The sequence below is a fragment of the Theropithecus gelada genome, chromosome 1 (assembly GCF_003255815.1).
Source record: "Theropithecus gelada isolate Dixy chromosome 1, Tgel_1.0, whole genome shotgun sequence".
NCBI lineage: Eukaryota > Metazoa > Chordata > Mammalia > Primates > Cercopithecidae > Theropithecus > Theropithecus gelada.
The window spans coordinates 105,149,128-105,176,757 of record NC_037668.1 but is presented as its reverse complement, the minus strand read 5'-3'; the positions used below and the strand labels follow the sequence as shown (position 1 = coordinate 105,176,757).

The following is a 27,630-nucleotide window of genomic DNA, read 5'->3' as shown; positions in this document are numbered from 1 at the left end:
TTGTACATTATGTTTAATGGGTTTGTCCTTAGGTTTCTGAAGAATGTTATTTAAAAGCTTATTTCTCAGCATAATTTATAATCCTTTGGGTATATCCCCAGTAATGGGATGGCTGGGTCATATGGTACATCTAGTTCTAGATCCTTGAGGAATCGCCATACTGTTTTCCATAATGGTTGAACTAGTTTACAATCCCACCAACAGTGTAAAAGTGTTCCCACCCAAATGTCCATCAGTGACAGATTGGATTAAGAAAATGTGGCACATATACACCATGGAATACTATGCAGCCATAAAACAGGATGAGTTTGCGTCCTTTGTAGGGACATGGATGCAGCTGGAAACCATCATTCTTAGCAAACTATCACAAGAACAGAAAACCAAACACCGCATGTTCTCACTCATAGGTGGGAACTGAACAATGAGATCACTTGGACTCAGGAAGGGGAACATCACACACCGGGGCCTATCATGGGGAGGGGGGAGGGGGGAGGGATTGCATTGGGAGTTATACCTGATGTAAATGACGAGTTGATGGGTGCAGCAGACCAACATGGCACAAGTATACATATGTAACAAACCTGCACGTTATGCACATGTACCCTACAACTTAAAGTATAATAATAATAAATAAATTTAAAAAAAGAAAAAAAATAAAAATAAAATCTTATTTCTCTTTCAAATGATTGCTTATCTATAGTTGTGTTTATGAAGTCTTTGTTGTGGGGTAATTAAGGATTTAAACAGTTGGTGATTTAAGCCATTTGTTATTTAATAAATAGAAATCAATAGAAAAGATTCTGCTCAGCTTCTGTTGGGTAAATAAATGTATGATTTGGAAATATTTTATCAGTTGTACAAAGCAAGCACAGTTTGTATTTTAAAAGTAAAAATACTTATATCCCCTAAATTGTGTTAGTCTAGTGTTAGAAAATGTTAGTGTGATATTAAAGACATTTTAATAAATAGGTTGCCAGAATTTTGTAATATTTCAAAATATTGACTCAGGGAAAAGGGTTATTAATGGTTCTGGGAGAAAATACAAAGATATACTCATAAGACCCTTGTAAGTGCTCTCTAGCTCGAGTATGACCAGTTTCTTATCTAAGTTCCATGCAGGTGAGGTTTTTGTACTTTGTGCTCACACTTTTTCTCCAACCTTATGGAGATTCTGTTTTTATTTGCCTGGTTTTAACTTCTTAAAATGTTTCATTATTTTTAGATAAATTTCTGCCCTCAAATAATTGTTTTGTACTAAATCCCTGTTTAGCTAACTTCAGTATGTGTAGTATGATTAAGATGAAGAAAAGGCACTAAGTAGGGTTTAGGTTCTAAGGTTAGTATGTGAAGCAAACATTGAGCCACAATTACTCCTGAAAGATTCTCAGATAGCACATAAATTACAGTTTAGTATTTTCTTTCATCAGGTCTACCACAGCTAGTTTTTCCTCCAGTGCTATTACTATTTTCTTCGTTTGCACACTGGCTAAAGTGGTTTACTTATGATTAGGGCCATGTTTATGAAAAAATACACATATCTTTAACCTGGAATTGTGTTCCGCATGCTGTGTAAAGCGCATGGGAATTGAGGCCAACTTAGGGAATGTAGAATCATAGCTCCCATCTTATGTTTATTCTAGGGAATAAATGCATTTAGTATTAGGTTGATAGACATGATCTGTCTCTGTCACTCTCTTTTGGCTCAGTGCATGAGATTTAGGTCACAGAGTAAAATGTCTATATAATTTTTTTTTAAAATACCATTTAGCTCTACTACAGGTTGGATGGATGTGAGTTCATGTAGTGATCTCTGTCTGATGCATTGTTTCTATAAAATCCAATAGCTTTTCTGAGTCCATCTAACACTATTTTTTTCTTATTCTGTATTTCAATCGTATGTGAGATTAATCTTCCTAATTTAAAGCTTTTATTCTTTATTTCCCCTTACTCAAAGCTTTTTAGAGTATTTAGAAAAAAGTTCAAATCCCTTATTCTGGTACTCAAGACTTTTTGCAGTCTGATTCCAAATCTGACATTCTGATCTTTTTAGTTTCTATCTCTTATGCTCCAGCCATTTTCTTCCTAGTCACTGTATTGTCCTTCATTACCTTGCACTGGTCGCTCACCTACAGTTCTTTCCTTTCTCCTTCCCCTCTAGTTTTCTGACGTCCAGATTCAATCCATGAATTCCCTGAAGCTTTCTTGGTCTTTCTTGCATAAATGCTGTATTCGTACCTCTCTTTTGGCACTTTGTTACATGTGTTGATCTTATGTCTTCAAGGCTGGGTGTTATACTATGTATTTCTCACAGTGCGTTCTTTGGTATATTGTTGCAGTAAATGAGTGAATGAATAGTGTGATAAAGACCTGTAGCTAAGTAGAACTTCATTAGTCTAGATGAGAAAGGAAACTTTTATGAATACCATTTACTTATATTCTCTTAATCTTGTATCTCAACCCCCACAGAGCTAACAGTGCTGTATAGTCAGGTTTTTTTAGTCAGGTATTTTGTGTGTGTGTGTGTGTGTCTCACTCCATTGCCCAGGTGGGGTACAGTGATGTAAACACTGCTCACTGCAGCCTCAACCTCCTGGGCTCAAGTGATCCTCCCGTCTCAGCCTCCCAAGTAGCTGGAACTACAGGTGCGCACCATCATGCCTGGTTAATTTTTAAATTTTTTTTGTAGAGTTGGTATCTCACAATGTTGCCCAGGCTGTTCTTGAACTCCTGAACTCAAGTGATCCTCCCACCTTGGCCTCCCAAAGTGCTGGGATTACAAGCATGAGCCACTGTGCCCAGCTATAGTGGATTTTTTTTTTCTTGTGTTTTATCTTTGAGACAGAGCCTTGCTCTCTAGCCCAGGCTGGAGTGTAGTGGAGCAATCTTGGATCATTGAAGCTTCCGCCTCCCAGGTTCAAAGGATTCTTGTGCCTCAGCCTCCTGAGTAGCTGGGATTACAGGTGTGTTTTTGTATTTTTAATAGAGACGGGGTTTCGCCATGTTGGCCAGGCTGGTCTGACACTCCTGGCCTCGAGTGATCCACCCACCTTGGCCTCTCAAACTATTGGGATTACAGGCGTGAGCCATTGTGCCTGGCTATAGTTGATTTTTATGAACTATCTTCTAACTTATTCTTGAGGGATCTATGGCTGGGGCAATCTTACCAGGGCACTACTTGCCCAAAACAAGTCACCCTCAACCTTACATATTACCATTTAAGTTCCTTCAGGATGCATTTGTTTCCTTTTTGTCTTTTGTCCCTTTTAACTTCTTTCCCAGTTAATAGGTATTAGAATTAGAAGTAGGAGCTATTTGGTCAGTTATGTAAATTCTGGTAATGTTTCTGTAAGTAGAAAAAGTCACTAATTGTTGTTATTGTTGTTTTTTAAATCATGTTGATCGTATAGCTTTTGACTATTGCTCTTTATGCTGCTGTGGATTTGGCCTTATAAGTAAGAGGGCCTTGTCTGAAGTGGAGCGTTAATAAGCTGTTTAGCAATCTTACTGTATGGTAATTCCTTAAAATGTTTCTTTAAAAATGCTTGTGGCTTTCTATTCAGTAACAGCAGCCAATATGGATTCTTCTTCCTCTCCTGTAACACACATTCACTATCCATCATAATTCAGAGACTGTGTTAGGAATTTTATAATGAATTATTTTATTCCTAGAGACCTTTATGAGAGATTGCTTTTTCCCATTTTACATACTAAAAGTGGTTGCTCACAGTGGTTAAATGACTTGTCTAAGGTCAATTAAATATTAATAAAAATAGGACCACAATTTGAATTCAGGTCTTCTGACTTAATGGCCAGAGCATTACTATTTTAGCACAGCTGTCTTCTCCCCAAGAAATTACAACAATTAATATGTATGTAACATTTATAACTAATGAATTATTTTAATATATATTGTCTGATTTTATTTTTATGACAATCTATAGATATTACTACAATTATGCACACTCATTAAATACCTTATTAAATTTCAAAATGTATATAATATACATTGTTTCATTTTATTCTTATGACAATCTATAGATATTAGTATTATTATGCATACTTATTAAATACCTTATTAAATTCTAAAATGTATATATGTTGAATGTGGGACTAGGGGGTGTGTGAAAATAGTTAATATTAAATAAATATAAGAAATGCCTCTCTGATTTTATCATTTTCTTTTTTCATATTTTTATTTTTACTTTTGTCTAAGACTTTATTATTTCATGCTTCTTGTACTTCATGCTTCTTCAGTATTCATGAACTTCAATATACATTGTAGCTATGGTACATGCTTCTATACTTCCACCCCTTTTTAGCTGTTTATTCCCTGCTTCTGGTCCCTTTCCCCCTCCAACTCATCCTACACATAACTGTTAGAATTATTTCTCAGACACTGCTTTCATCTTTTCACTCCTACAATTAAGAACCTGTGGTAACTGTGTTGCCTTTCTAACAAATCCAAAATTTTCATCCAACCTTCAGGCCTTAACTACTACTTTATTAATTCCAGCTCAGTATTTTCGTTTGCTGATTCATTGTGACAACTACTACATGGTTACTTTCATTTGTAGTTTTGGTGATTTAGCACACTTAGCATTTAATAAGGTATTTCAGTGATGAATGAGTGCACATAATTATACCAATCTGTATAGTGCCATAAGAATAAAATGAGATAATGTATATTAAAATAATTTTCTAATTGTAAATGTTACATGAATATTAACTGTTGTAATTCTTGGGGAGAAGATAGCTGTGATATAAGTAAATGCTGTAGAACCTAGAACATCTAGAATACCTTGTGGTCTTTTTTATCTAAATATCTTTTGTTCCTTTGTTTCCCTGTGTGTAGAACTTCATAGATTTCTCTGTCTAGGGAGGTCACTGATTTTATTTTTAAGCCATTACAATTTATTAAAATTTCTAAATATATATATTTTACATTTATTATATTACTATTTTATGTTATTTTAATATATTGATAAACATATGTGATGATTTTGTCTTGTTTTTTATGAACAAAAGGATTTTTCATAAGTTTTATAAATAATTTGCAATGTACATTCATAGTTATTGTGAAGATAATTTTAACTCATGCCTTTGAATGTTCTCCTCTTGTCTCCTGTCACTTCTCAACAGTTTTTTCTTTTTCTTTTTTTTTTTTTTTGAAACGGAGTCTCGCTCTGTGCCATGGCTGGTGTGCAGTGGCCGGATCTCAGCTCACTGCAAGCTCCGCCTCCCGGGTTTACGCCATTTTCTTGCCTCAGCCTCCCGAGTAGCTGGGACTACAGGCGCCCGCCACCACGCCCGGCTAGTTTTTTTGTTTTTGTTTTTTAGTAGAGACGGGGTTTCACCAGGTTAGCCAGGATGGTCTCGATCTCCCGACCTCGTGATCCGCCCGTCTCGGCCTCCCAAAGTGCTGGGATTACAGGCTTGAGCCACCGAGCCCAGCCTCAACAGTTTTTTCTAAAATACTTCTTGAAAATATAAATAATAGTGTTTGAATAAGGATGCTTATGTATTCTGAACAATCTGTCATTTTATTCGCATATTGGCAGCTGATCTGCCGCTCTACATGGTGTTCCTTGTGGAGAAGTGTATAATATCTTGAATAGAGAAACATTTAGAATAGTTAGGAAGCTGAAATGTGTTCTGAGAACAGTGACAAGGTAAAAGGAGAAGTTTGGCCACTACCTTGATACTCTTATGTTTAGATCATACGTAGGACCAATTTGCAAGTCTAACAAGACCATGAATGGGGTTTATGAAGCATAGGGGAAATGTCTTTATCGATTTGTAAATAGAGAGGAAGATTTTGATACTGAAGAGAAAGATGCTTATTCCTTCAACAATAGCACAATGTCTTTACTACTGTCACTGTCTTTGTATCTGTTAAGTTGATTTCCTTGACTTCATTCTTTTTTAGAATGGTCTTGCCTATTCTTAGGTCTTGTTCTTCCATATTAATTTTGGAATTGTTTTGTCAAGTTCTTAATCCCTGTCACGATTCTCATTGGCACTGCAGTGAGTTTATAGATTAATTTAGAGAGAAGGGGCTTCTTTTTGATATTAGGTCTTTCAATTTATGAATAAAGTTTATCTGTTTAATTATGGGTTTAATAGCATTCAATTTATATGTTTTTTTATTTTTCTGCATAAACATCTTTGGTAGCATTTTAAAACTTACCTTATTTTTTGTTATTATTGTAAATGGTACCTTTCCAAAAATACATTTTCTAACTTCTGTTGCTGTATATGCAGTTGATTTTTATATATTGTTCTAGCAACTTGCTAAACTCCTATTAATTCTAACAATTGACTAGAAATTTTTATTTTTGATAGCTATAAAATCTTCAATGAGTTTTCTTCCTTTCAAAGGAATACAGAAGTAATACAGAGCATATACGTGATGAGAATATGAGTGGCTACAGTGCCTTTCTACTTCCCTTGTTTCTCACTGTGGTGATTGTGAAGTTTAGCAGTTGGCACAGCCTGCAGAGAGTAAGAAATCAGACAGGCCAGAGGAATTCAGAATAGTCTGTAGAACAACTGCTTTGTCACTTAAAATTCTACCTATTGTTACATAAGACAGTTCTTCACTGTGCCTGAGGTTCATGTTTACATGTCTTGCTTCTTCCTGTATCACCAGGCCTTCAATAAACCTGGAAATAGCCTGAGAATGTCACTATTCATTTTTTGATCTTGGAAAAATTAATCTATCTTGGCCTGAGTTTTTTCATCTGTAACAATGCTTAGAGGGGAAACAATACTTAAAAGGGGTGAATATTTTTGGTTGGCTGGCCCAGCTGTAATTCCCAGCCTTGTTCTCCTTTGCTTTGTTATATAATCTCCCGAATCAGCCTGTCATGTTTTCTAATTACATTGATTGCATTGGTTTAGCATTAACTGACTTGGCATTAATTTAATGATGCCAAATACTAGTTTTATCATTACTATGAGAGTGTTAATTATCGTAAGAAAGATCATAAAAAGGCATATACAAAACTTAACTCAAGATGGATTACAGATTTTAATGTAAGATCTCCAACTAAAAATTCTAGAAGAAAACTTAGGAAATACCATTCTGGATGCTGGCCTTAGCAAATAATTCATGGCTAAGTCCTCAAAAGCATTTGCAACAAAAAATAAAAGTTGACAGGTGGTACCTAATTAAAATAAAGAGCTTTTGCACAGGAAAAGAAACTATCAACAGAATAAACAGACAACCTGCAGAGTGAGAGACAATATTTGCAAACTGTGCATCTGATAAAGGTCTAATATCTGGAATCTATAAGGAACATAAACAACAGGCAAAAACCAAATAACCCCATTAAAAACTGGGCAAAGGATATAAACAGACACTTCTCAAAAGAAGATATACAAACAGCCAAAAAACATGAAAAAATGCTCAACATCACTAATCATTAGAGAAATGCAAATCAAAACCACAGTGAGATACCATCTCACACCAGTCAGAATGACTTAAAAAGTCAAAAAATAACAGATGTTGCAAGGCTGCAAAGAAAAGGCAACACCTTTACACTGTTGGTAGGAATGTAAATTAGTTCAGTTACTGTGGAAAGCAGTCTGGAGATTTGTCAAATAGCTTCAAATAAACTACTGTTTGACCCAGCAATCCCATTATTGGGTACCTACCCAAAGGAATATAAATTGTTCTGCCATAAAGACACATGCACTCATATTTTCATTGCAGCACTGTTTACAATAGCAAAGACATGGAATAAACCTACATGCCCATCAATGGTGGATTGGATAAAGAAAATGTGGTGCATATGCACCATAGAATACTACGCAGCCATAAAAAGAACAAAGATCGTGTCCTTTGCAGTAACATGCACACAGCTGGAGGCCATTTTACTAAGTGAATTAATGCAGGAACAGAAAACCAAATGCTACATATTCTTACTTATAAGTGTGAGAGCTAAACATTGAGTACACATGCACATAAAGATGGGAATAATAAACACTGGGGACCTCTGGAGTTGTGGGGAATGGCAGAGGCTGAAAAAATGAAAAACTACCTATTGAATACTGTGCTTAGTACCTGGGTAGCAGGATCATTAGTACCCCAAACCTCAGCATTACACAACATACCCATGTAGCAAACCTGCATATGTACCCCCGAATGCAAAATAAAAGTCAAATACATATATATATAATTTAAATATATAGATATGTAAATATCTAGATTCTTTCTATTCCGTGTGTATATATATCTATGAAAGGTCATAAAAATGTAGATGTTTGTAAGTTGAGACATTTTTAGTGATGACTTGTGTACAAACGTCACAGGAATAATAAGCCTATTAGCAGGGAAAGGAGAAAGAAGCAGATGTTTGCAGAATAACTAGTCATATTAGCACATTAGTGGCAAAATACTGGAGCCCATGTATTTCCACCAATTGTTAATGTTGATATATCTATAACTACTTTTGAGCTCTAATCTCTGTAAGTCCTTATTCTTGAATTTCCATAAAACTGTGTGCCATTTTAATAGTCATTCTTTTTTTTTTTTTTTTTTTTGAGTCAAACTATTTTATTGACAAAAAGGTTCCTGTGAAAACAGGAAGTGAGCGCCCTAAGCTCTCACTCCTTAGCATTCTGCTTGCTGATGTAGTCCTGGAGAAGTGCCTGTGCCTCTGCCCTCTGGCTCATCTTGGTGGCCTTGCCCTGAAAACAGCCTTTCTTCCTTGCTCCTTTGCCTTTCAGGACCTCAGCCACCCTGGGCCCCAGGGTCTCCACAGCTGCAGGTTGCCCTGCCAGTAAGGCAAGTCCAGCATCTTTCTCATCACCCACGGTTAAGAACAGGAGCGTCTCCTCTGACCCAATCTCGTTGGTAATCATATTCATGAACTCTGAATCACCCTCCTTCCTGTGTAATATGACCACACCTCGCCAGTCTGGATTGTTCCTGAGGCTGTGGGCAATGTGCACAGCCAGGTCTCTGAGCAGATTCAGGTTATTCTTCTGCAGGAGCTTGGTGGAGTTCTGGAGCTTTTTCACTGCTTCCACGTGATCCTCCACTCCACACTTAAGCACAGTAGTCAGTGCTTTTTCAGTTCCATGACTTCTCTCCATCCACTTCAGCACCTGGTTCCCAGCCAGAAATATAGGGTTGGTTTTGTTCTTTTTCCCTTTCTCAGTGCCTTTTTCCCTTTCTTTTTCCCTTTCTTGATGATCTGAAAGTCACCGAGTCTTTTTTTTTTTTTTCTTTTCAACTTTTATTTCAGGTTCTGGAGGTACATATGCAGATTTGTTATATGGGTAAGTTGGGTGTCACAGGGTTTGGTGTACAAATTGTTTTGTCACCCAGATGATAAATATAGTACCCAATAGGTAGTTATTTGATCACCACTCTCCCCTCACCCTCCACCCACAAATAGGTTCTGGTGTCTGTTGTTTGCTTCTTTGTGTCCATGTTTACCCAATGTTTAGCTCCTACTTATAAGTGAGAACATGTGGCATTTGATTTTCTGTTCCTGCGTTAATTCACTTAGGATAATGGCCTCTAGCTTCATCCATGTTGCTGCAAAGGGCATAGTTGTGTACTTTTTTTTAATGGCTGTGTAGTATTTCATGGTGTATATTTTCTTTATCCAATCCACTGTTTATGGCCACCTAGGTTGCTATTATATATCCCTTATATAACAGCAAAGTAGAATGACTTATATTCCTTTGGATATGTACCCAGTGGGATTGCTAGGTTGAATGGTAGTTTAAGTTCTTTGAGAAATCCCCAAACTGCTTTCCACAGTGGCTGAATTAATTTACATTCCCACCAGCAGTGTGTAAACATTCCCTTTTCTCCACAACCTTGCCAGCATATATTATTTTTTGACTTTCGTAACAGTCATTCTGACTGGCATGAGATGGTATCTGACTGTGGTTTTGATTTGCATTTCTCTAATGATTAGTGATGTTGAGCATTTTTTCCTATGTTTGTTGGTTATTTGTCTTCTTTTGAGAAGTGTCTGTTCATGTCCTTTGCCCAGTTTTTAATAAGGTTGTTTATTTTTTACTCATTAACTTTTTTAAGCTCCTTGTAGATTCTGTATATTAGACCGTTGTCAGATGCATAGTTTGCAGACATTTTCCCCTAGTCTGTAGATTGTTTACTGTGCTGATGGTTTCTTTTCCTGTGCAGAAGCTCTTTATTTTAATTAGGTCCCATTTATCAATTTTTGTTTTTGTTGCACTTGCTTTTGGTATCTGCATCATGAAATGTTTGCCAGGGCCTGTGTCCAGAATAGTATTTCCTTCTTTATTGATACAGCTTTAGTGATTCCTTGCAATTAAAAATAATAACTAGAATAAATATTAAAATATAGTAAAGGGTTAACAAAGTCCGTTCCTTCTGTGTAAGAATTTGACTTGTGTTCACTTTCTAACTTTGTTCCCTTGTAAATACGATAAAGGCAGGCAATGTTGCTTATAGTAAAAATGTTCCTTTATTCATTAGATGACTACAACTGGACTGGGATGAATAAATGATGAATGCCTGAGGAGAAAGATGTATCTTTGGGCTTTCCTGAGTGCAGTGATTCTTATAATTGAGCCTGTTCCTTTTAGACACCCTGAAAACTATATTTATGGAGTTGCTATATAAGGCACAAAGTCGAGTGTGGCGTGAGGCTTCTATGCAAAGGTGGATGTTCTGCTCAGCCATTGTAATTCTCATTTCCTCCTACCTGAGTTGTCACTGGAAAGAACAAAGCTTAGGAGAAACACACAAACACACACACACACACACACACACACACACACACACACACACTCTCATACCACACTGTCAGCTAACAGTCTGATGGAAACTGTTCTTACTCTGTCATGTTATATCTAACTCTTTAAAAGAAATTAAAAGGATAAGTGAAATTAACATCTGTGAAAAGAATTTGCTTTCTTTGGAGGAAAGATATTTCACAGAGTTTTATATTCCCTTTACTGCTGTCCTTCAAGGATGTCCTAGACAGGCGGTAGTGCTGTAGCTGTCCACTTTCAGGTGGTGCCCACGTATTGTGCAGAACCATCTGTGAATCAGGCCCTTGTCTTCTCTTCCTCCCATCAGCTGATCATAGGGACCTCCCTGTGAGGCCATCCATGGAGGCTGGGGGAGAGAAGGCAGGGTGGCAAGAGTGGAGACCATGGGCATTTGAGCCACTTCCTCACATAACTAACTTGTGCCTTCAGTACCTGCTCGAGCCCGATCACGTATATACCATTTCCATTTGATAATAGAATGCTGCTGTGCACGACCCATTTTATGGCTGGAGGGGTCAGAAAGCACCCAGTTCATGATAGGCGGTTCAGGTCGCATGGTGACTTGATAACGCATAGTCAAATGTTCTGTTTTCACCAAAGCCCAGTAACAGGCCAAGAGCTGTCTCTCAAAAGGAGAGTAGTTATCTGCAGAAGATGGCACGGCCTTGCTCCAAAATCCTAGAGGCCTCTGCTGTGGTTCACCTATGAGGGCCTGCCAAAGTCTCCAGACAGCATCCCTGTTTGCCACTGACACCTCAGGCACCATTGGATCTGCTAGATCAGATGGCCCAAGTGGCAGAGCAGCTTGCACAGCAGCCTGGACCTGTTGCGGAGCCTTCTCCTGTTCTAGACCCCACGCAAAACTGGCAGCCTTTCGGGTCACTTGATAAATGGGCCAGAGTAACACACCCCAATGAGGAATGTGTTGCCTCCAAAATCCGAGTAGGCCCACTAGGTATTGTGCCTCTTTCTTGGTTGTAGGAGGGGCCAAATGCAGCAACTTATCCTTCACCTTAGATGGAATATTTCAACAGTCCCCACACCAATGGATCCCTAGGAATTTTACTGAGGTAGAAGGTCCTTGAATTTTAGTTGAATTTATTTCCCATCCTCTGGCATGCAAATTTCTCACCGATAAGTCTAGTGTGTTTGCTAATTCTTGCTCACTGGATCCAATCAGCATGGTGTCATCAATGTAATGGACCAGTGTGATATCTTGTAGAAATGAAACGTGATCAAGATCTCTCTGAATAAGATTATGACACAAAGCTAGAGAGTTGATATACCCCGAAGTCAAAGTGAATTGTTTCTGGTGGGCCTTATGGACAGGAATGGAGTAAAAGGAATTTGCTGAATCAATGGCTACATACCCGGTACCAGGAGATGTGTTCATTTGCTCAGGCAGTGAAGCCACATCTGGTACAGCAGCTGCAGTTGGAGTCACCACTTGGTTAAGTTTATGATAATCCACTGTCATTCTCCAAGATCCGTCTGTCTTCTGCCCAGGCCAGGTGGGAGGGTTGAACAGAGATGTGGTAGGACTCGCCACCCCTGCATCTTTCAAGTCCTTGATGGTGGCACTAATCTCCACAATCCCTCCAGGGATGTGATACTGTTTTTGATTTACTATTTTTATAGGTAGAGTCAGCTCTAATGGCTTCCATTTGGTCTTTCCCACCATAATAGCCCTCACCCTACCAGTCAAGGAGCCAATGTGGGAGTTCTGCCAGCTGCTAAGTATGTCTATGCCAATTATGCATTCTGGCACTGGGGAAATGACAAGATGAGTCTGGGGATCCACTGGACACATTGTAAGTTGGACCTGAGCTGAAACCTTATTAATTACCTGTCCTCTATGAGCCCCTACTTTAACTGGAGGACCACAGTGACATTTTGGGTCCCTTGGAATCAATGTCAGCTCAGAGCCAGTGTCCGGTAGTTCCTGAAATGTCTGATCATTTCCCTTTCTGCAATGCATAGTTACCCTGGTAAAGGACTGGAGGTTTCCTTGGGGGAAGGATGGGAGAAAGATTCACTGCATAAACTGTTGGTTATGTAGTGGCATCCTTCCTCAAGGGGACCCAGCCTCCCCTTAATCCCAGGGATTCTGGATCTGTAAACTGGCTCAAGTCTGCAAATTGATTGAGGGGCAGTGATTCTCTGTTTTTGTAGTTCAAATTAGTTTTCTGTCCATTTGACCTTGAAGTTTTCTGCTTGTATAAATTAAGTAGGAATGCAGTAGGCTTCCTGTCAGTTTCACTTCTAGGAACACTGTGATTAATTAGCCAGTGCCAGAGCTCTACACAAGTTAGAATATTCTGATTGCCACTTTACCTTTGCTGTCATTAGAGTAGCTATGCCTACCTTGCCTTTGACAGTTGAGTGATGCTACTTGGCCCCTGCCACCTTGGGATCCAATTATTTCCACTGTATTTAAATTTTGTGGTTGAGTGACTGTGGTTCCCACTGTTAGATCTGACATACAGAGAAGAACAATTACAGGGCTCTTCAACAATGCAGTTGCTGCCCTCACAAATCTATTTCACAAGGCATTGGTCAAGGATATGTTTTCTGGATCCTGCCCACTGGGATGAATAGGTCTAAAGTGACTAATCCACTCCACTATCCCAATCTCCCTAAACCTTTGGGTCCCTTCCTCTACATTAAACCAAGGGAGATCAGGCATTTCCAACTCTCACAGTGGGCCATCTTTTAATCCATATTTCAGCTAATCAAGCAAATAAATAATTAGAACTCTCCCTGAGCTGCAACATTAAATGCAGAGACCCTGCTTAGTGGGCCCAAATCAATAAATTCAGCTGGATCTAACTCTGTGTTGCTTCAGCTATTATCCCATACCCTTAATGTCCGTTCCCATGCCTGTTCTCCAGATTTCTGTTTATAAAAATGAGAAAACTCAAGCACTTCTAGTGTAGTACACCTCCTCATGGGTCACACTCTCAACCTCACCTGTAGGGGCCTGCCAGGACTTTTGTTATAGGTCTAAAAGCAAACAGGGGTGTAGGAGGTGGCTCTTGAGGAGAATCAACATTATTTTGTCTGACAACTGCCTCGGGGGAGGCCATTACTGTTGCCTCAGGCAGTGCAGGATTTATCTCCTCAGACAAAGGTGGAAAGGCTGATGGCAGCATGGGTCAGGGAGGGGATGTTGCCACTCCTGAGGATGGGGAAGCTGTTTCTTCTGGCTAAAAAGGTTCATCAGAGTTTACAGACTCCATGCCCCCAGCTTCATCAGGGTCCTCCACACATCCCCATTCCAAGTTGCTGGGTCTCATTCTTTTCCAATCAATGCCCTCACTTTAACAATAGACACCTGGCGAGGCTGTGCATGCATTTTTCATTACAGGTCAGCCACTTGCTGATAAGAGCTGTGTCTGTTTTTCCACAATTTCAGCTCTTTCTCTACAGGAGGTAAGACTCTCAGTCAGGGCAATCTTAGCAGATTGGAGGCTCAGTATCTGCTTCTGAAGCCGGGAGACAGAATCCCTGAGTTCATCTTTTTTCATCACTTATCCACCAAGCTTAGGAGCAACCATCCAGCTTCGTTATGTTCCTTGGTTCTCCATATAAGGTGAAAGGTATTGTGTATAGATAGTTACTAAACTCCTTGCCTCGCATGAGCAGGGAATCAGGTGTGTCAAATGCATTTATTTTGCATAACCATCACAACAGTTTATGTCAAGGACTATCAGTGTTCTCCATACTATTAGAAGTAGAGTCCTTAGCATTTTGGTTACTAATCATATTAAGCAGCCAACTCCAGAAACCCCAAAACCAATGAAAGAACTCCATCCTTAATATTCTGTTCCTCTAGGATCACTCCTGGTACTAAAATCTGTACTAGTCAAGGTTCTCTAGAGGGATAGAACTAATTGTCTGCAAATATATATAACACTTAATAAACTCACATATATATGTGTATGTGTGTGTGTATAGATAGATAGATAGATGGATAGATAGATAGATCCTGGGTGTGTCTGTGAGGTTGTTTCCAAAGGAGATTAACCCTTTCGTTTAACATTTGAGTTAACATTTGAGATTGCGAAAGGCAGACCTACCCTTAATCTGGGTGGGCACCATCTAAGCAGCTGCCAGTATGGCTAGAATATAAAGAAGGCAGAAAAATGTGAAAAGACTAGACTGTCCTAGCCTCCAATACTACATCTGTCTCACCTGCTGGATGCTTCCTGCTCTCGCACAATCCAGTCAAGTTGACACTCAGTTGTAACCATCACAGGAGTGCTCAATAAATGTTAGCTATTATCTTTGTTACACTCAACCACATGTAACTTTAAATATGTGAGCCTATAGCTAGCTAGCTCTACCCTCATGTAATTTGTCTCTATGATAACATGTCTGCTTACTGATGAGTCTTACTGTCTGCAGTGCAATTTTCTCAGTTTTTATTTCTGATAATACGAGTATAAAATACCTAGAATCATACATCAAAGAATGCTAATTGGTCAACATTTGGCAAATGGAAAGTAATTCAGAAAATCTTGATGGTCAAGCGTCTGTGGTTAGTAGATTTATTACGATGAATTTCACAGTGCATTGGTGGCTAGAGTTATTAACTTGAAGATTCCTCAAGACGTGGGAGGGGAGGAGGAAGAAAAACCAAAAGGTAAATTACCGTGGCATTAAGCTACTGATAAGCTTGATTTGTTGAATTTGCTTGGCCTAATTACATTGCTGTAGAACCAATAATCTACAGAGTATCCTTAATAATTTATGTCGGGGGAAAAGCAACACCTACAGGGCAGAAACCCAGAAATGTAAGAGGGCATCAAAGATTCCTGTGATCCTCATATCTCCTGCTGTGTTAATTTCAGTTACTATTCTAGCTTGGGACGATGCTTCTCTGGAAGATAAGCCTGGAGGTTTTAGCTCTAGTATCTAAATAATGCTCTAAGGTAGTATGTGAATAGGCATGGCTGTGGAATACATGATATATTATTATATTATTATATATGACATTTTTAAGAGAACAGTTTAAAAACATTTTGACCAATACGATTTATTTAAATTTCATTCAGTGGAAATTTTTTTATTAAGGTAATACCAGTCTATTACAAATGAAAAGTTGTGTTTTTTGAAATTTCACACTCTAATGGTCCAGGAGTGTGAAAGATTGTTCATCTATTTGAAATATATATATTTTTAATCTACTGGTCACTAGTTCCTGATTGGGCTGCAGAAGAATTTCAGGGAGGCAGGTAAAGAATGGCCTAGCATCCCTGATGCAGGGCTTACCTGGTTTTTCAGTTTTTGGGAAACATAATAATGGGAAATTATTATTTTAGCCCATTTTTTCCTTCATATATGTTTATCAAATTGGTCTTAATGACTACTTTTTTAAGAAGTTTTAAAATTTCACTTTTATATTGATGATCTTAAAAAAATCTATATAGGCATGATCCAGATATTCTCTTTAGATGAAATAACCAAAAAGTGGTAAGGGAAGAAAATATTAGCAGTTTTCTTTGTTTTTATCTAGGAAATAAGAAAGAAATTATGCTTCTGTGAAAGGAAAATAAATCTTGGGGGCCCCAAAATCACTTAAGCTAAAGGAGAAAAGTCAAGCTGGGAACTGCTTAGGGCAAACCTGCCTCCCATTCAATTCAAAGTCGCCCCCTCCCCCCCTCACTGAGATAAATGTATATCTGATTGCCTTCTTTGGAAAGGCTAATCAGAAATTCAAAAGAATGCAACCATTTGTCTCTTACCTACCTGTGACCTGGAATCCTCCCCCCGCAGTTGTCCTGCCTTTCCAGACCGAACCAGTGTTCATCTTACATATGTTGATTGATGTCTTATGTTTCCCTAAAATACATAAAAATCAAGTTGTGCTCTGACCACGTTGGGCACGTGTTGGCAGCGCATGAGGCTATGTCCTGGGTGCGCGTCCTTAACTTTGGCAAAATAAACTTCCTAAACTGACTGAGACCTGTCTCGTATTTTGGGGTTCACATTTCACTAATATTTATTATATATACTTAAAGTAGTAAATATGTATGACTTATAAATAAGTAAATATATATGTATATGCCCTCCCATGTTTTTTAACTAATTACTAGGAATGCCTGATTTTGAAAATGTGGAACCTATTTACATAAATAACTACTGTGTAACTACACTTGCTATACAATTCCAGTGCCCACTTTTTCCTTTGGTTTTGTGTTGAGAGAACGTAATATTACATATGCTGTGTTTTGTGAAGTAGGTTTTGCAGGGGCTTGAAAAGAATAAAGTGTGAGTTGAATCATCACACGTGGTAGAATAGGCTTGCCAAACTGTAAAAACAACATATTCTTGTATCTATTGGGGATATTTTGAGAATTTTGTCTTCATTTTAATAACATACAAAACAACTTGTTATTGTTATTTATAGGAATGTAGTAGTATGTCTTCAGTGTAGCTTTTTTTTTTTTGAGTCTTGATTTCTGCAGTGATTGACTTGATACTTATTCAGTGCAGATTTAAGTAACTACTGTGATGCTGACCTGGTAAGTGAAAAAGACACTTTGAGTTATCAAATGAGACCTTATGATAAATGGCATTCAAAGAATGTTTATTGGCAAACGCTTATGTAAATATAAGATCTGATTGTCCTGAACAGTAAACAGAACCTGGAAATTATGAATTACATAGTGTACAGCATACTTTTATGAACAGACATTATCTATATCATCAAATTACATTTGTAGTGTAGTAAAAGAAAAACTTAAGCCAAATTAAATTTAAAGGATTTAATTGAGCAATGAACTATTCATGAATCAGGCAGCCCCCAGAATCACAGTAGATTCAGAGAGACTCCAGTGCAGCCACGTGGTAGAAGAATATTTATAGACAAAAAAAGGGAAGGGAAGTACAGAATTTGGAAATGGGAACAGGAACAACTGGATTGGGTACAGCTCAGTGTTTGCCTTATTTGAACACAGTTTGAGCACTCAGCAGTGTAGGAGTGAAGTATGGCCACTGGGATTGGTCAAGGCTCAGCTGTTGTTCAAGTGCATACTCCTAAATTAGGTTTTCAGTGTTGTCTACCTATTAAGTTAGGTTGCAGTTTGTCCACAAGGACTCAAATATAGCATAGTCCTTCTCAGACCACATTTAGTTCACTTTACCAATTCCCCGCTTTTGGTTATTTTCTCAATTTTGAGAGATTGACAAAAACTTCAGTCATTAATGTCACCGTCACTATTGTAAATGTACTTATTTGGTCTTGAAACCCACTGGGAAACAGTAGAACAGTGAGTTTTGCAAAGGTAGGAACAAGGACTGAGTAGAGGGTACCTCTGATGTTGGAACGTCTTGTTGATAGGAGAAAAACAAAACCTGGTCTGTTCTAGGATTTGTGTGTTTCCTTAAAGTCTTAGTTTTATTGTCCCATTTAGCACAAGCAACTTCATTTTTTGTAGTCTGTTGGGGCCTAGCACATGAGCTTAGTCCAAAACAAACCACCTATAACTTTGTTTTAAAAAATTTCCCCTTTTTAGTCAGGTTCTTACTTAGGTGAGAGTGTGACCCAAAACTTAGGGTGTTAGTTCCACTCTCAGTTACCATCATTTTGGGTTTCTGGTCTCAGCATGTCATTCATAGGTTACGGTGTCGTCATGGTCACACATTTCTTTCAGCTCTTATCATTCCAGTTGAAGAGAGACCATTTGACATTTTAGAGATGGCTGACTTGTAAACATTTAAAACCTTTGAGAGAATATAGCGCACCAGGGAGACTATTATTGTAACTGTCAGGAGGACAATATGAAGAGTTTGGAGTATGCTCTTTACCCAGGGTCCCCATAAACCAAATCACCTAAAATCAAATAGATTAAAGAATGAGTTAGATAAAGAGTCTACTCACTTAACGAAGCAGTCTCTTTGTTAATCCCCTAAAACTGAATCTCTGTAATCTACATTTGATGTATTTCTCCATAGGCCACAAATGCCAGCAGCTACAGAGATGTTTTTCTGTGTAGCCAATTGTGTTATTTAGCATAACTTTCATAGGAGAATTTAAAGTCTGTTGTGTAACTATATACATTACAGTATAATCTGCTATAGAGCCTATCATTAAGGATACACTTCTAATCATTGCCATTTTTACTCCAAACCATGGAAAAAGGACCTAACAAATGATGCCCTTCTAGAAGTGTGAAGGCCTCCTGGCAATGTTCTCTTTAACCTGTGATGTGGGTTAAGAGGAGTGAACCAATGTTCTGTTTCTGGCTGATTATGAGGCAACATATATACCATCAAAGTTTCTCATGTACATTGGGCCTTCATTTTTTTATCTGTCAAGGCACAAAGTTATCTATATATAAGACTGGCTGCAAAATCCTTCATAAATAAAAGTATACCCAAGAGTGCACACAGGAGACACCTTTTTTATTTCTATTGTTCATAGAGGCATAAACAAAGAAAAAACATTCAAAGATAAGAGTGTTGTTATAGTAGAGAAGTCTTGATTCGTGAACTTGGGAAAAGCTGTCATCTTGGGAAAAGATGCCATCTTCTTCTGGGGAGAAACTTTCCTGGTTAGCTTTACCTTAAGGATGCAAGTGGGTGTACAGTTCCAAGAGTGTGGAGGAATCTTTCCCAGTTGTGAGATTATGAACCCAAAGTTTTGTTGCAGTGTGGATGATGTGGTCAGTCTTTCTCTGATGTTTTCAGAAGATCCAGTCTTTGGGTTCTAGGCTGAAGGGTGCCACGACCAGCTCAGTCAGGGAGACCCTAACCTAGCGGTGCTAGAGGAATTAAAGACACACACACAGAAATATAGAGGTGTGGAGTGGGAAATCAGGGGTCTTACAGCCATCAGAGCTGAGAGCCTCAAACAGAGATTTACCCACATATTTATTGACAGCAAGCCAGTGATAAGCATTGTTTCTATAGATTATAGATGAACTAAAAGTATTCCTTACAGGAAACAAAGGAATGGGCCGAAGTGAAGGGATGGGCTCTGGCTAGTTATCTGCAGCAGGAGCATGTCCTTAAGGCACAGATCGCTTATGCTGTTGTTTGTGGTTTAGGAACACTTTTAATTGGTTTTCCGCCCTGGATAGGCCTGATGTTCCATGCCTTCATTCCGGTAAACCCACAACCGTCCAATGTGGGCGTCATGGCCATCTCAGACATGTCACAGTGAGTGCTGCAGAGATTTTGTTTATGGCCAGTTTTGGGGCCAGTTTATGGCCTGATTTGGGGGCCTATTCCCAACAGAAGGGGTTGACTGTCCTCAGTGAACCATAAAAAGCTTTCTTTACCTGGTGAAAATACACTGTAGCATAATAATCTACATTATAATATCAGCCCACTTGCATGGGAGAGCTTTTATACAACCAGAAAACATGCATTGAAAATGACAGTTGAATGAAATCCCTTTGTAAAATGTGTATGTGGCCCAGGCATCTGGTTACCATCTAGTAACCAAATGTAGCTGAAGCTTTGATTGTTTTCCCATGAATATGGGTTTGACAAACCAAACATTGGTTATAAACTATTTTGGCAATTTATAAGTTACTGCACCAATATTTAATTTGAATTATTTTCTCTTTTCTGTGATGTTCTGGAATGCATAACTTTTAATAACAAAAGCTTTAAGGACTCAGGAAGGACAAGGTGGCTATTCTGGTTCTCCAAGAGTCAATGCTTAACACTGGACTTTTGTCATCTTGAATACCAGTTGTTTTTTCCAATTTAGGTGCATAGCACTGATAGCTAACTGATGGGTTATCATAGGTAATTTGACGTATGTTATCAGAAACCTGTATTCTAGAGTACTTTTCAGGGTTCTTTCCATCCTTTCATGAACCTCCTAAAAGACACCATATTCTAGGATTTTGTGTGCTTGCAAAGTTTTCAGACACTGCACCAGCATTAAGCAATTAACTAGAAATGACATTAGTCATAGTTAAAAACACAGCTGACAAGGATAATTTCTGTGGTCTATAATAGCTTAACATAATAACCATAATTATGATTGATAGCATTACTTAGACATATTAGAATTTTAGAAATCCTATGTGATATTGGAACATATTGATGACATACACTAAAATATAACTTAAAGAAAGTTAAGCATTATTTTTTATTTTTACAGTGCTTTCCAAATAACATGTCAAATAATCCTGTTTACCTGTCTTTTGGATTCTTCAGGGGCCCTCTGTAGCATCCCAAAGTTAGAGGTCAGAAAAGATAATTTGGAAGCTGAAATTTGATTTTGGGAAGCCTATCAAATACATTAGAGGTTTAAACACTTGATATTATGAAATAGAATTACAGGTCACCATAGTCATTCATTTAGCCAAAATGATAAAGAAGTTTTAAAAAGGCAAAAACTTTTCACTCATTGATAGAGGGAAGACTTAGCTTTCCAAGCAATCTGTCTTTTGTCTTTCTCTTCTTTTTTTCCTAGTTTATTCAAAAGGCAAACAAAAATCTTTTATTATCCTTTAATATTACATGAAAATCTTGTTCATGGGAGAGCCAAATTTCACCCTTTCATAAGTCTACTATTAATGTCAACCCCAATTTTTAATAAAACCTTATAGACAAATTTATCAATCTTAATCAGTTTGTCCATAAGGTGAGATTCTTATAAACCTTTTATAACCCTTTAGAATTTTTGTTAAAGAGCAGATAAGTGCTCTAAGAAAAACCTGTTGTGCTTTTTTTTAATGTTCATTTTACGTAAAAACTGAATAATACCCCTTTAACTGTAACTAATATGTTTACACACAGAATCTCTTTTACAAGTAATTTTTACAAACCTTCTACAACTATCTCAACCTTTAGCTTTGTCTTATCTAATTTAAAACAATCCGTTAGCCCTCTACGCTAGGCAAAAATTTACATCCTCATGCTTTCTTATAATTTTTTTTTTTACCAAAAACAAATTTTACTTTCCATACACACCTTGCATGTAAACTGTTATTTCAGTAGTCTCAATTATATCTTGTAACAGTAACTCTTAGCAGCATTTACCTTTGGTGCATAAATTTCCTTTCATGAATGCTTTCATGACTTACACAGACCACCTACGTCATGCTTGGACTTTCTGACTTGTTCTAAGCATCCCTGTTTTTAACCAAACAGTTCTTTTACTTTAGGACAAGAATTTACCATACAGGATCCTTTCTTGTATAAAATCTCTTTTCTTTATAACCTTCTTTGTGTAGCTAGAGGGCATGGCTAATTCCACATGTCCCCAGGCCTTATCTAGAATCTGTTGTTTCCAAGTTAGGTAAATTGAACAATTTTCAAAAGTCAAGGCAGTTTATGACTTTAAAGCATTTAGCAAACCTAGTCTCTGACCTGCCTGATTTAGAAGAAATGTCTTTATTTTACCAATAATCTTTAAAACTTTTTATTTCCCAAAGATTACTGAAGTTATGTGAACTAAAAAGCATTACAGTTTCTTCTTTCAAATATTTGATTTAAGCACCTATTTTTCTTTAAGCCAATTAATTAGAGCCCTTTTAAAAAAAATCACACACGGAACACATATATAAGTATACAGATAGAAGAAGATCCAGTAGTTGCAAGATTTTTTATTTGTCAGTTTTTAAGGTTTTTAATCGGATTACTGGCTTTGGGGTGGAGTCCTTGGAGGAACAAGGCCAGGAACATGCATTTTCTACAGCCTAATATAATAAGCAGGCATAGCTGGAAGGCAAAACAGATCTCTAGAAATTAAGGATCCTATTCTCATTTTTATATCAGATCCTGGATCCCATAAAGAATGAGTCAACCTAGCTCCATGGGTGTCTTCTCTCTTAGTGGTGGGTGGGAACATTTCCATAACTTCTAGGTGGCCAAGAGTATGCTTCTCTGATCCAAGTGTGCAGAGCTGAGTATCTCCCTGTAACTGCCATTAGCTATCCCTAAAAGTATATTTCCTACCTAGTTATTACACACCAAAGCTCTCTCATAATGCAAAGTAATTTCTGATACTCCCCAAAGGCAAAAAAATCAGATAAGGCAATACAAAACAGAACAGAGCCTTAGATTTTGAGAGGGATTTAATTTTTAATTTCTAAGGTTTCTTGAGGAAAACAGGTTTTTCCCAAAACACGGTCTGTGGTGCCTCCTCTGCTTTTCCCAAGGAGTCCCAGGCTGTTAGAGCTGAATATCCACTTTTAATTAAACTGACTTTTAGCCACAGCCCTCTTTATAAAAGTCCTTTTAAATTTCTTGTTACATGACTTTAGCCAGGCCAAACAGCCAATATTTCTGGCTCAGAGAAAGAAAATGAGGAAGAAAATCAACAAATAGTAAATATCATATAGATATCAAACCAGAAGGGACTCATTCCCTAAGCCAGGAATTGAACTCAGGCCACCATTGTAAAAAGGCACCTTAGCTACTGAGCTAAGTTATTGTTAGCTCAGTTATTGTATAACTTAGCTAAGTTATTGTATAACTTCCATTGCTCTTCCCAGAAGTCTAGAGCAGTCAGTTTTGAGTTTGCAAAGGCTTTTAACTGCTCAAGATAATTTTTGGAGCTAGCTATGACATGAATCCCATTTTTGGAGCCAGCTATGACATGAATCCCAAAAATCTTTTTCCCTGGAAGGTGGAGATGAAGAGAAAGTACCACCACATGGTTACAGGGTTAAGCTTCCAAGGCAAAACAAGATCAAGACCTCAGGCAGTTTTTTTGTTTGTTTCAGGGAACCACAGCAAAGTTTGTTATTGACCAGCTTGCTGCGCTGTCTTGAATAGTGAGCTTATGGGGTCCTAAGCCTGTGTGCTATCCAAAGGTACTCTTTATGACAGAACCATACAGAAAGACAAGGACACCAGATTTGGTACAGCTTAAGAATAGACTCAGAATCATTTTTTGCATTAATTAAAATTTTACAGAGGAGATAATCGTGATTTTTACCATTCATTTAACCAGTTTGCACAGATTGAGGCCAGAAGCCTGGTAAGAAATTCTTGCCCTTTTGCTGGCTTGTCAGATTTCTGGGTTCTCCTTCCCTGAGTAGCCCCAGTGACCCTGCTTACCACACCATAGTTCTGGGGGCCAGACTGCATCACAAAGGAAAATAATGGAACCACAGGCAAAATTATCTCAGTTTTGCAAGTTGCTGCCCAACCAGTTGTATGGGGGACCCAAATTCTAATACTTTCCATTCTGGCCAGAGTAAAATATGTGTGCTTTAAATAAAAATATTGAAATCTTTTTAGAAGCTTCTGCAGATCAGTAGGCATCTGTAGATGAGATTAATTTGGGAGCCTCATTGTTTTAAATGCACTTCAGTGCGTTGTTCATTTGGAGTGTTCTATTGTAAGTTATCCTTAGTGAGATCTCACCATGTCTGTGAGAGTTCACTGCTTCTGGGGCCTAACATTTATGCATGTATAAGCCGGAAGGAACTCAGTTCTTCAGAAATTAAGGATACCATTTTTACCCAAAATACTGGCTTTGCTCTCGGGTTCCCTTAACTTAGCCAGTAATTTTTTTTTCCTACCTAAGCGCACAAGAAAAATGAAACCGAGGTAGAACACAAAAATCCCTGCGAATATATACACATATTTTTGAGATGGAGTCTCGCTCTGTCCCCCAGGCTGGAGTGCTTTGGTGCGATCTTGGCTTACTGCAAGCTCCACCACATGGGTTCATGCCATTCTCCTGCCTCAGCCTCCTGAGTAGCTGGGACTACAGGCGCCTGTCAACACGCCCAGCAAATTTTTTGTATTTTTAGTAGAGATGGGGTTTCACCATGTTAGCCAGGATGGTCTCGATCTCCTGACCTTGTGATCTGCCCGTCTCGGCCTCCCAAAGTGCTGGGGTTACAGGTGTGAGCCGCTGTGCCCGTCCCCTGCGAATTTTTAAAAGCCAAATTTTATAGCCCCTGCAATATTACCACTTACTACCAGTTTCTTTCTCACCCACTCAGATGTAAGAAGCCTCTAACTGGATTAAAGCCAGTTAATTACTGGAACAGATCTGATCCTGGACCCGGTCCAGTTTCTGTCGATTCACTAATTGGCCAGCCCCCAGAATCACAGCAGATTCAGAGAGACTCCAGTGCAGCACATGGCAGAAGAAGATTAGAGACAAAGGGAAGTGAGGTACACAAACAACTGGATTGGTTACAGGTTGGCATTTTACTTATTTGAACACAGTTTGAGCACTTGGCAATGTATGAGTGGCTGAAGTATGGCTGCTGGCATTGGCCAAGACTCAGCCATTGTTACAGGTGCATACTCCTAAATTGGGTTTTCCATCTTGTCTACCTCTTAAGTTAGGTTGCAGCTTGTCCACAAGGACTCAAATATAGAAGTATGGAGTCCTTCTCAGGCCATTTTAGTTCGCTTTAACAATTACGGATGTCAAAACACACGCACACAAAAAAAGTTAAATGTAGAACCAGACTTGAAGCTCTTCTGTTAAAGCAGCAGGTGTTTAGTTTTTGGAAACTAATGTCATCTTTCAATGGGATTAATGTTTTTATAGTATTATTAGTTTGCTCGTTTTGTTAGAATTTTATACTTTTCTCTTGATTTTACAGTTTTGTAAGAACTACAAGCCTAAGTAGATTGTTTGCATGTGTATACTTAAATACTGTTGTATAAATAACACTTCGACCAAGTGAAAATTATTTTTTTTTTCTAGAAAAGAGTTCTGTACACTTCTTGAGTTTTAGAAACAGCGAATTAGAATATGTGGTTGGACTTCAAAACGTTTGAAATCCATTCTGTTTCCCAACTTCTCTTTTTCTATATTATTTCAAGTACAGTGTTTTATAATATATTCATTATGTTAACAGGTCATAGTACTTATATTGAGGCTCAAAATTATCTCTAAGAGAAATGTTGATTAAATTTATGATTTTAAGTTGAAGTTAGTACTTCTTTCCGATTGATATTGACACTGTATAGCTATGAATAATTATTTCATTTCCTAGAGTGAAATTAACCCTAAACAGAAAACATAGCCTAAAGAAATACTCATTTTTATATTGACATTTGGAGGTCAATTCAGTCTTGTTTAACAAAGGAATATATGATTGGTATTTATTTAATATATATTAATGATCTCCTTAAGTTTTAAAAAAGAGAAGATACATTTTCTGTTTTAAGAGGAATGACTTTCACTATGCTGTGAAAATGAATCAGTAACAGCTGAAGATCTGATCTTTGAACGTGGCAGGGTTGGAACACTTTCAGAGTAGAAATCTAGCCAATTTTCAAGAAAAATCATAATGTTTCAGTTTTGAACTTTAATGTATTTGGAACATATGTAGCAGAACATTTTCTTCTTGCTGTCTCCTGCCAAACTAATTATGTATGCCACATTAATTTTTCCCTTATGCTTGGGAAACTCAAGATATGGTAGAATGGAGAATTTCCTGATTGTTATTCACCAGTTTTAATGGTAGAGTGAAGATGAGAAGTATCAAAGAGAGATGTTATATCCTTGTAAAGAAATTATAAGCAAAAATTAAAATATTTCATTCACTTAAAATTATTTACCGAGTACATGCTATATGCCAAGCCCTAGTATGTAGTGTGAGTGATACAGTGGTGAACAGGACAGATATAGCCCTTGCCCTCAGAGAGCTTATATTCTAATGGTGGTGGTGGGGGGTGGTGATAGGAGATGATGGGGATTTCAGATTCATAGATGTCCTGAAGAAAATAAAACATAATAAGATAGAGTACCATAGCTGAGGCTGAAATTATATGAAGATCTGGGAGGAGTGAAGTCTAAATTTGGTCAATAGCCACTTAAGTGGGAAAGGCTTGGCATATTCTAAGAACAGAAAGGCCACTGTGGAGGTAGCATAGAGAATGTGGGTGTTAGAGGCTGAAGTTGGAGAGACAGAGACCAGATTAAATAAGCCTTTTAGATGATGCAAGGAGTTGCAGTTTCTCTCTAAATGTAATAGGGATGCATGGAACTGCAGGAGAACAACAACAACAAAAAATTAAATACAGATATAATGGGGAGTCCTTGGAAACTTTTAAGTGGGAACATTTAATGATTTGACTTATTTAAGGAAGATCACTCTGGGGGCTGTTAGAAGAATGAACTGAAGGAGAGTGAGAGAAGAAGCAGGATGCCAGATAGGGAGCTATTCCAACATCTAGCCAGAAGATGGTGGTTGCTGGTGTTAGGGAAATGGAGTAGATTTGTGGATCTTGTCAGAAGTGATTGGCTTGGAGGTGTGCTCTTGTGCTAAACTGATTGTACTTGCTGATCAGTTGCATGTTTTTATACTCAAGCATTTGGAATTCCGAAAGTTAATTCTTTGGGCATCATAGTTTAATGTGGACTCTGTAAGTTTTGAGAATGTAAAATTTTACTAAAAAATATTTTCGATGCTTGAGGAAAAACAGTTTCTTTAGCTTCCCTTTGCTGTATGGCATAAAGTATGCATCGTTTGGAAGAACATTAGTAACTTGAAATTCTGTTCATAAGTTTATGCCAGATTGTTCTAATTTCTCTACTTTAAAATATATAGTACATAAAGATATGAAAAATAATTAAGGTGCCTTCACATATGTAGTTGAAAATAGTTTTTTTGAAGGAGGAGAAAAATGAACACAATAGCTACATGACATAAATAAATTTGTGTTTAGCTTTTTCCTTTTATCTGAATTATATATTTACTGGAGTTTTTTGTTTTTGTTTGTTTTTTTCCCTAGTCACATTGTCCTAATGCTTGCAGATGATATGGCCTGTAATCCTAGAAATCCCAAACCAGCTACAGTGTTTAGTCACAAGAATATGGAACTAAATGTGTATGGAGATGATGTGGAAGTGGATTATAGAAGTTATGAGGTAAATTCTTTAATCTAGCCACACTTTTGAAA

The 27,630-nt window shown here is 37.8% G+C and overlaps 1 protein-coding gene and 1 pseudogene across 2 annotated transcripts in view; one reads left to right on the top strand and one right to left on the bottom strand.

Moving 5' to 3' along the window:
- PIGK (phosphatidylinositol glycan anchor biosynthesis class K) overlaps positions 1-27,630 on the top strand; it is a 117,086-nt gene that overhangs the window by 14,416 nt on the left and 75,040 nt on the right. Inside the window, exon 4 of the mRNA XM_025402396.1 lies at positions 27,463-27,598. Within this exon, the coding sequence (XP_025258181.1) occupies positions 27,463-27,598 (136 nt within the window). The remainder of the gene's footprint in view (positions 1-27,462; positions 27,599-27,630) is intronic.
- Positions 8,544-9,162, bottom strand: LOC112634694 (annotated as a pseudogene). Its single transcript, XR_003121808.1, has one exon. The product of XR_003121808.1 is annotated as an alanyl-tRNA editing protein Aarsd1 pseudogene (transcript).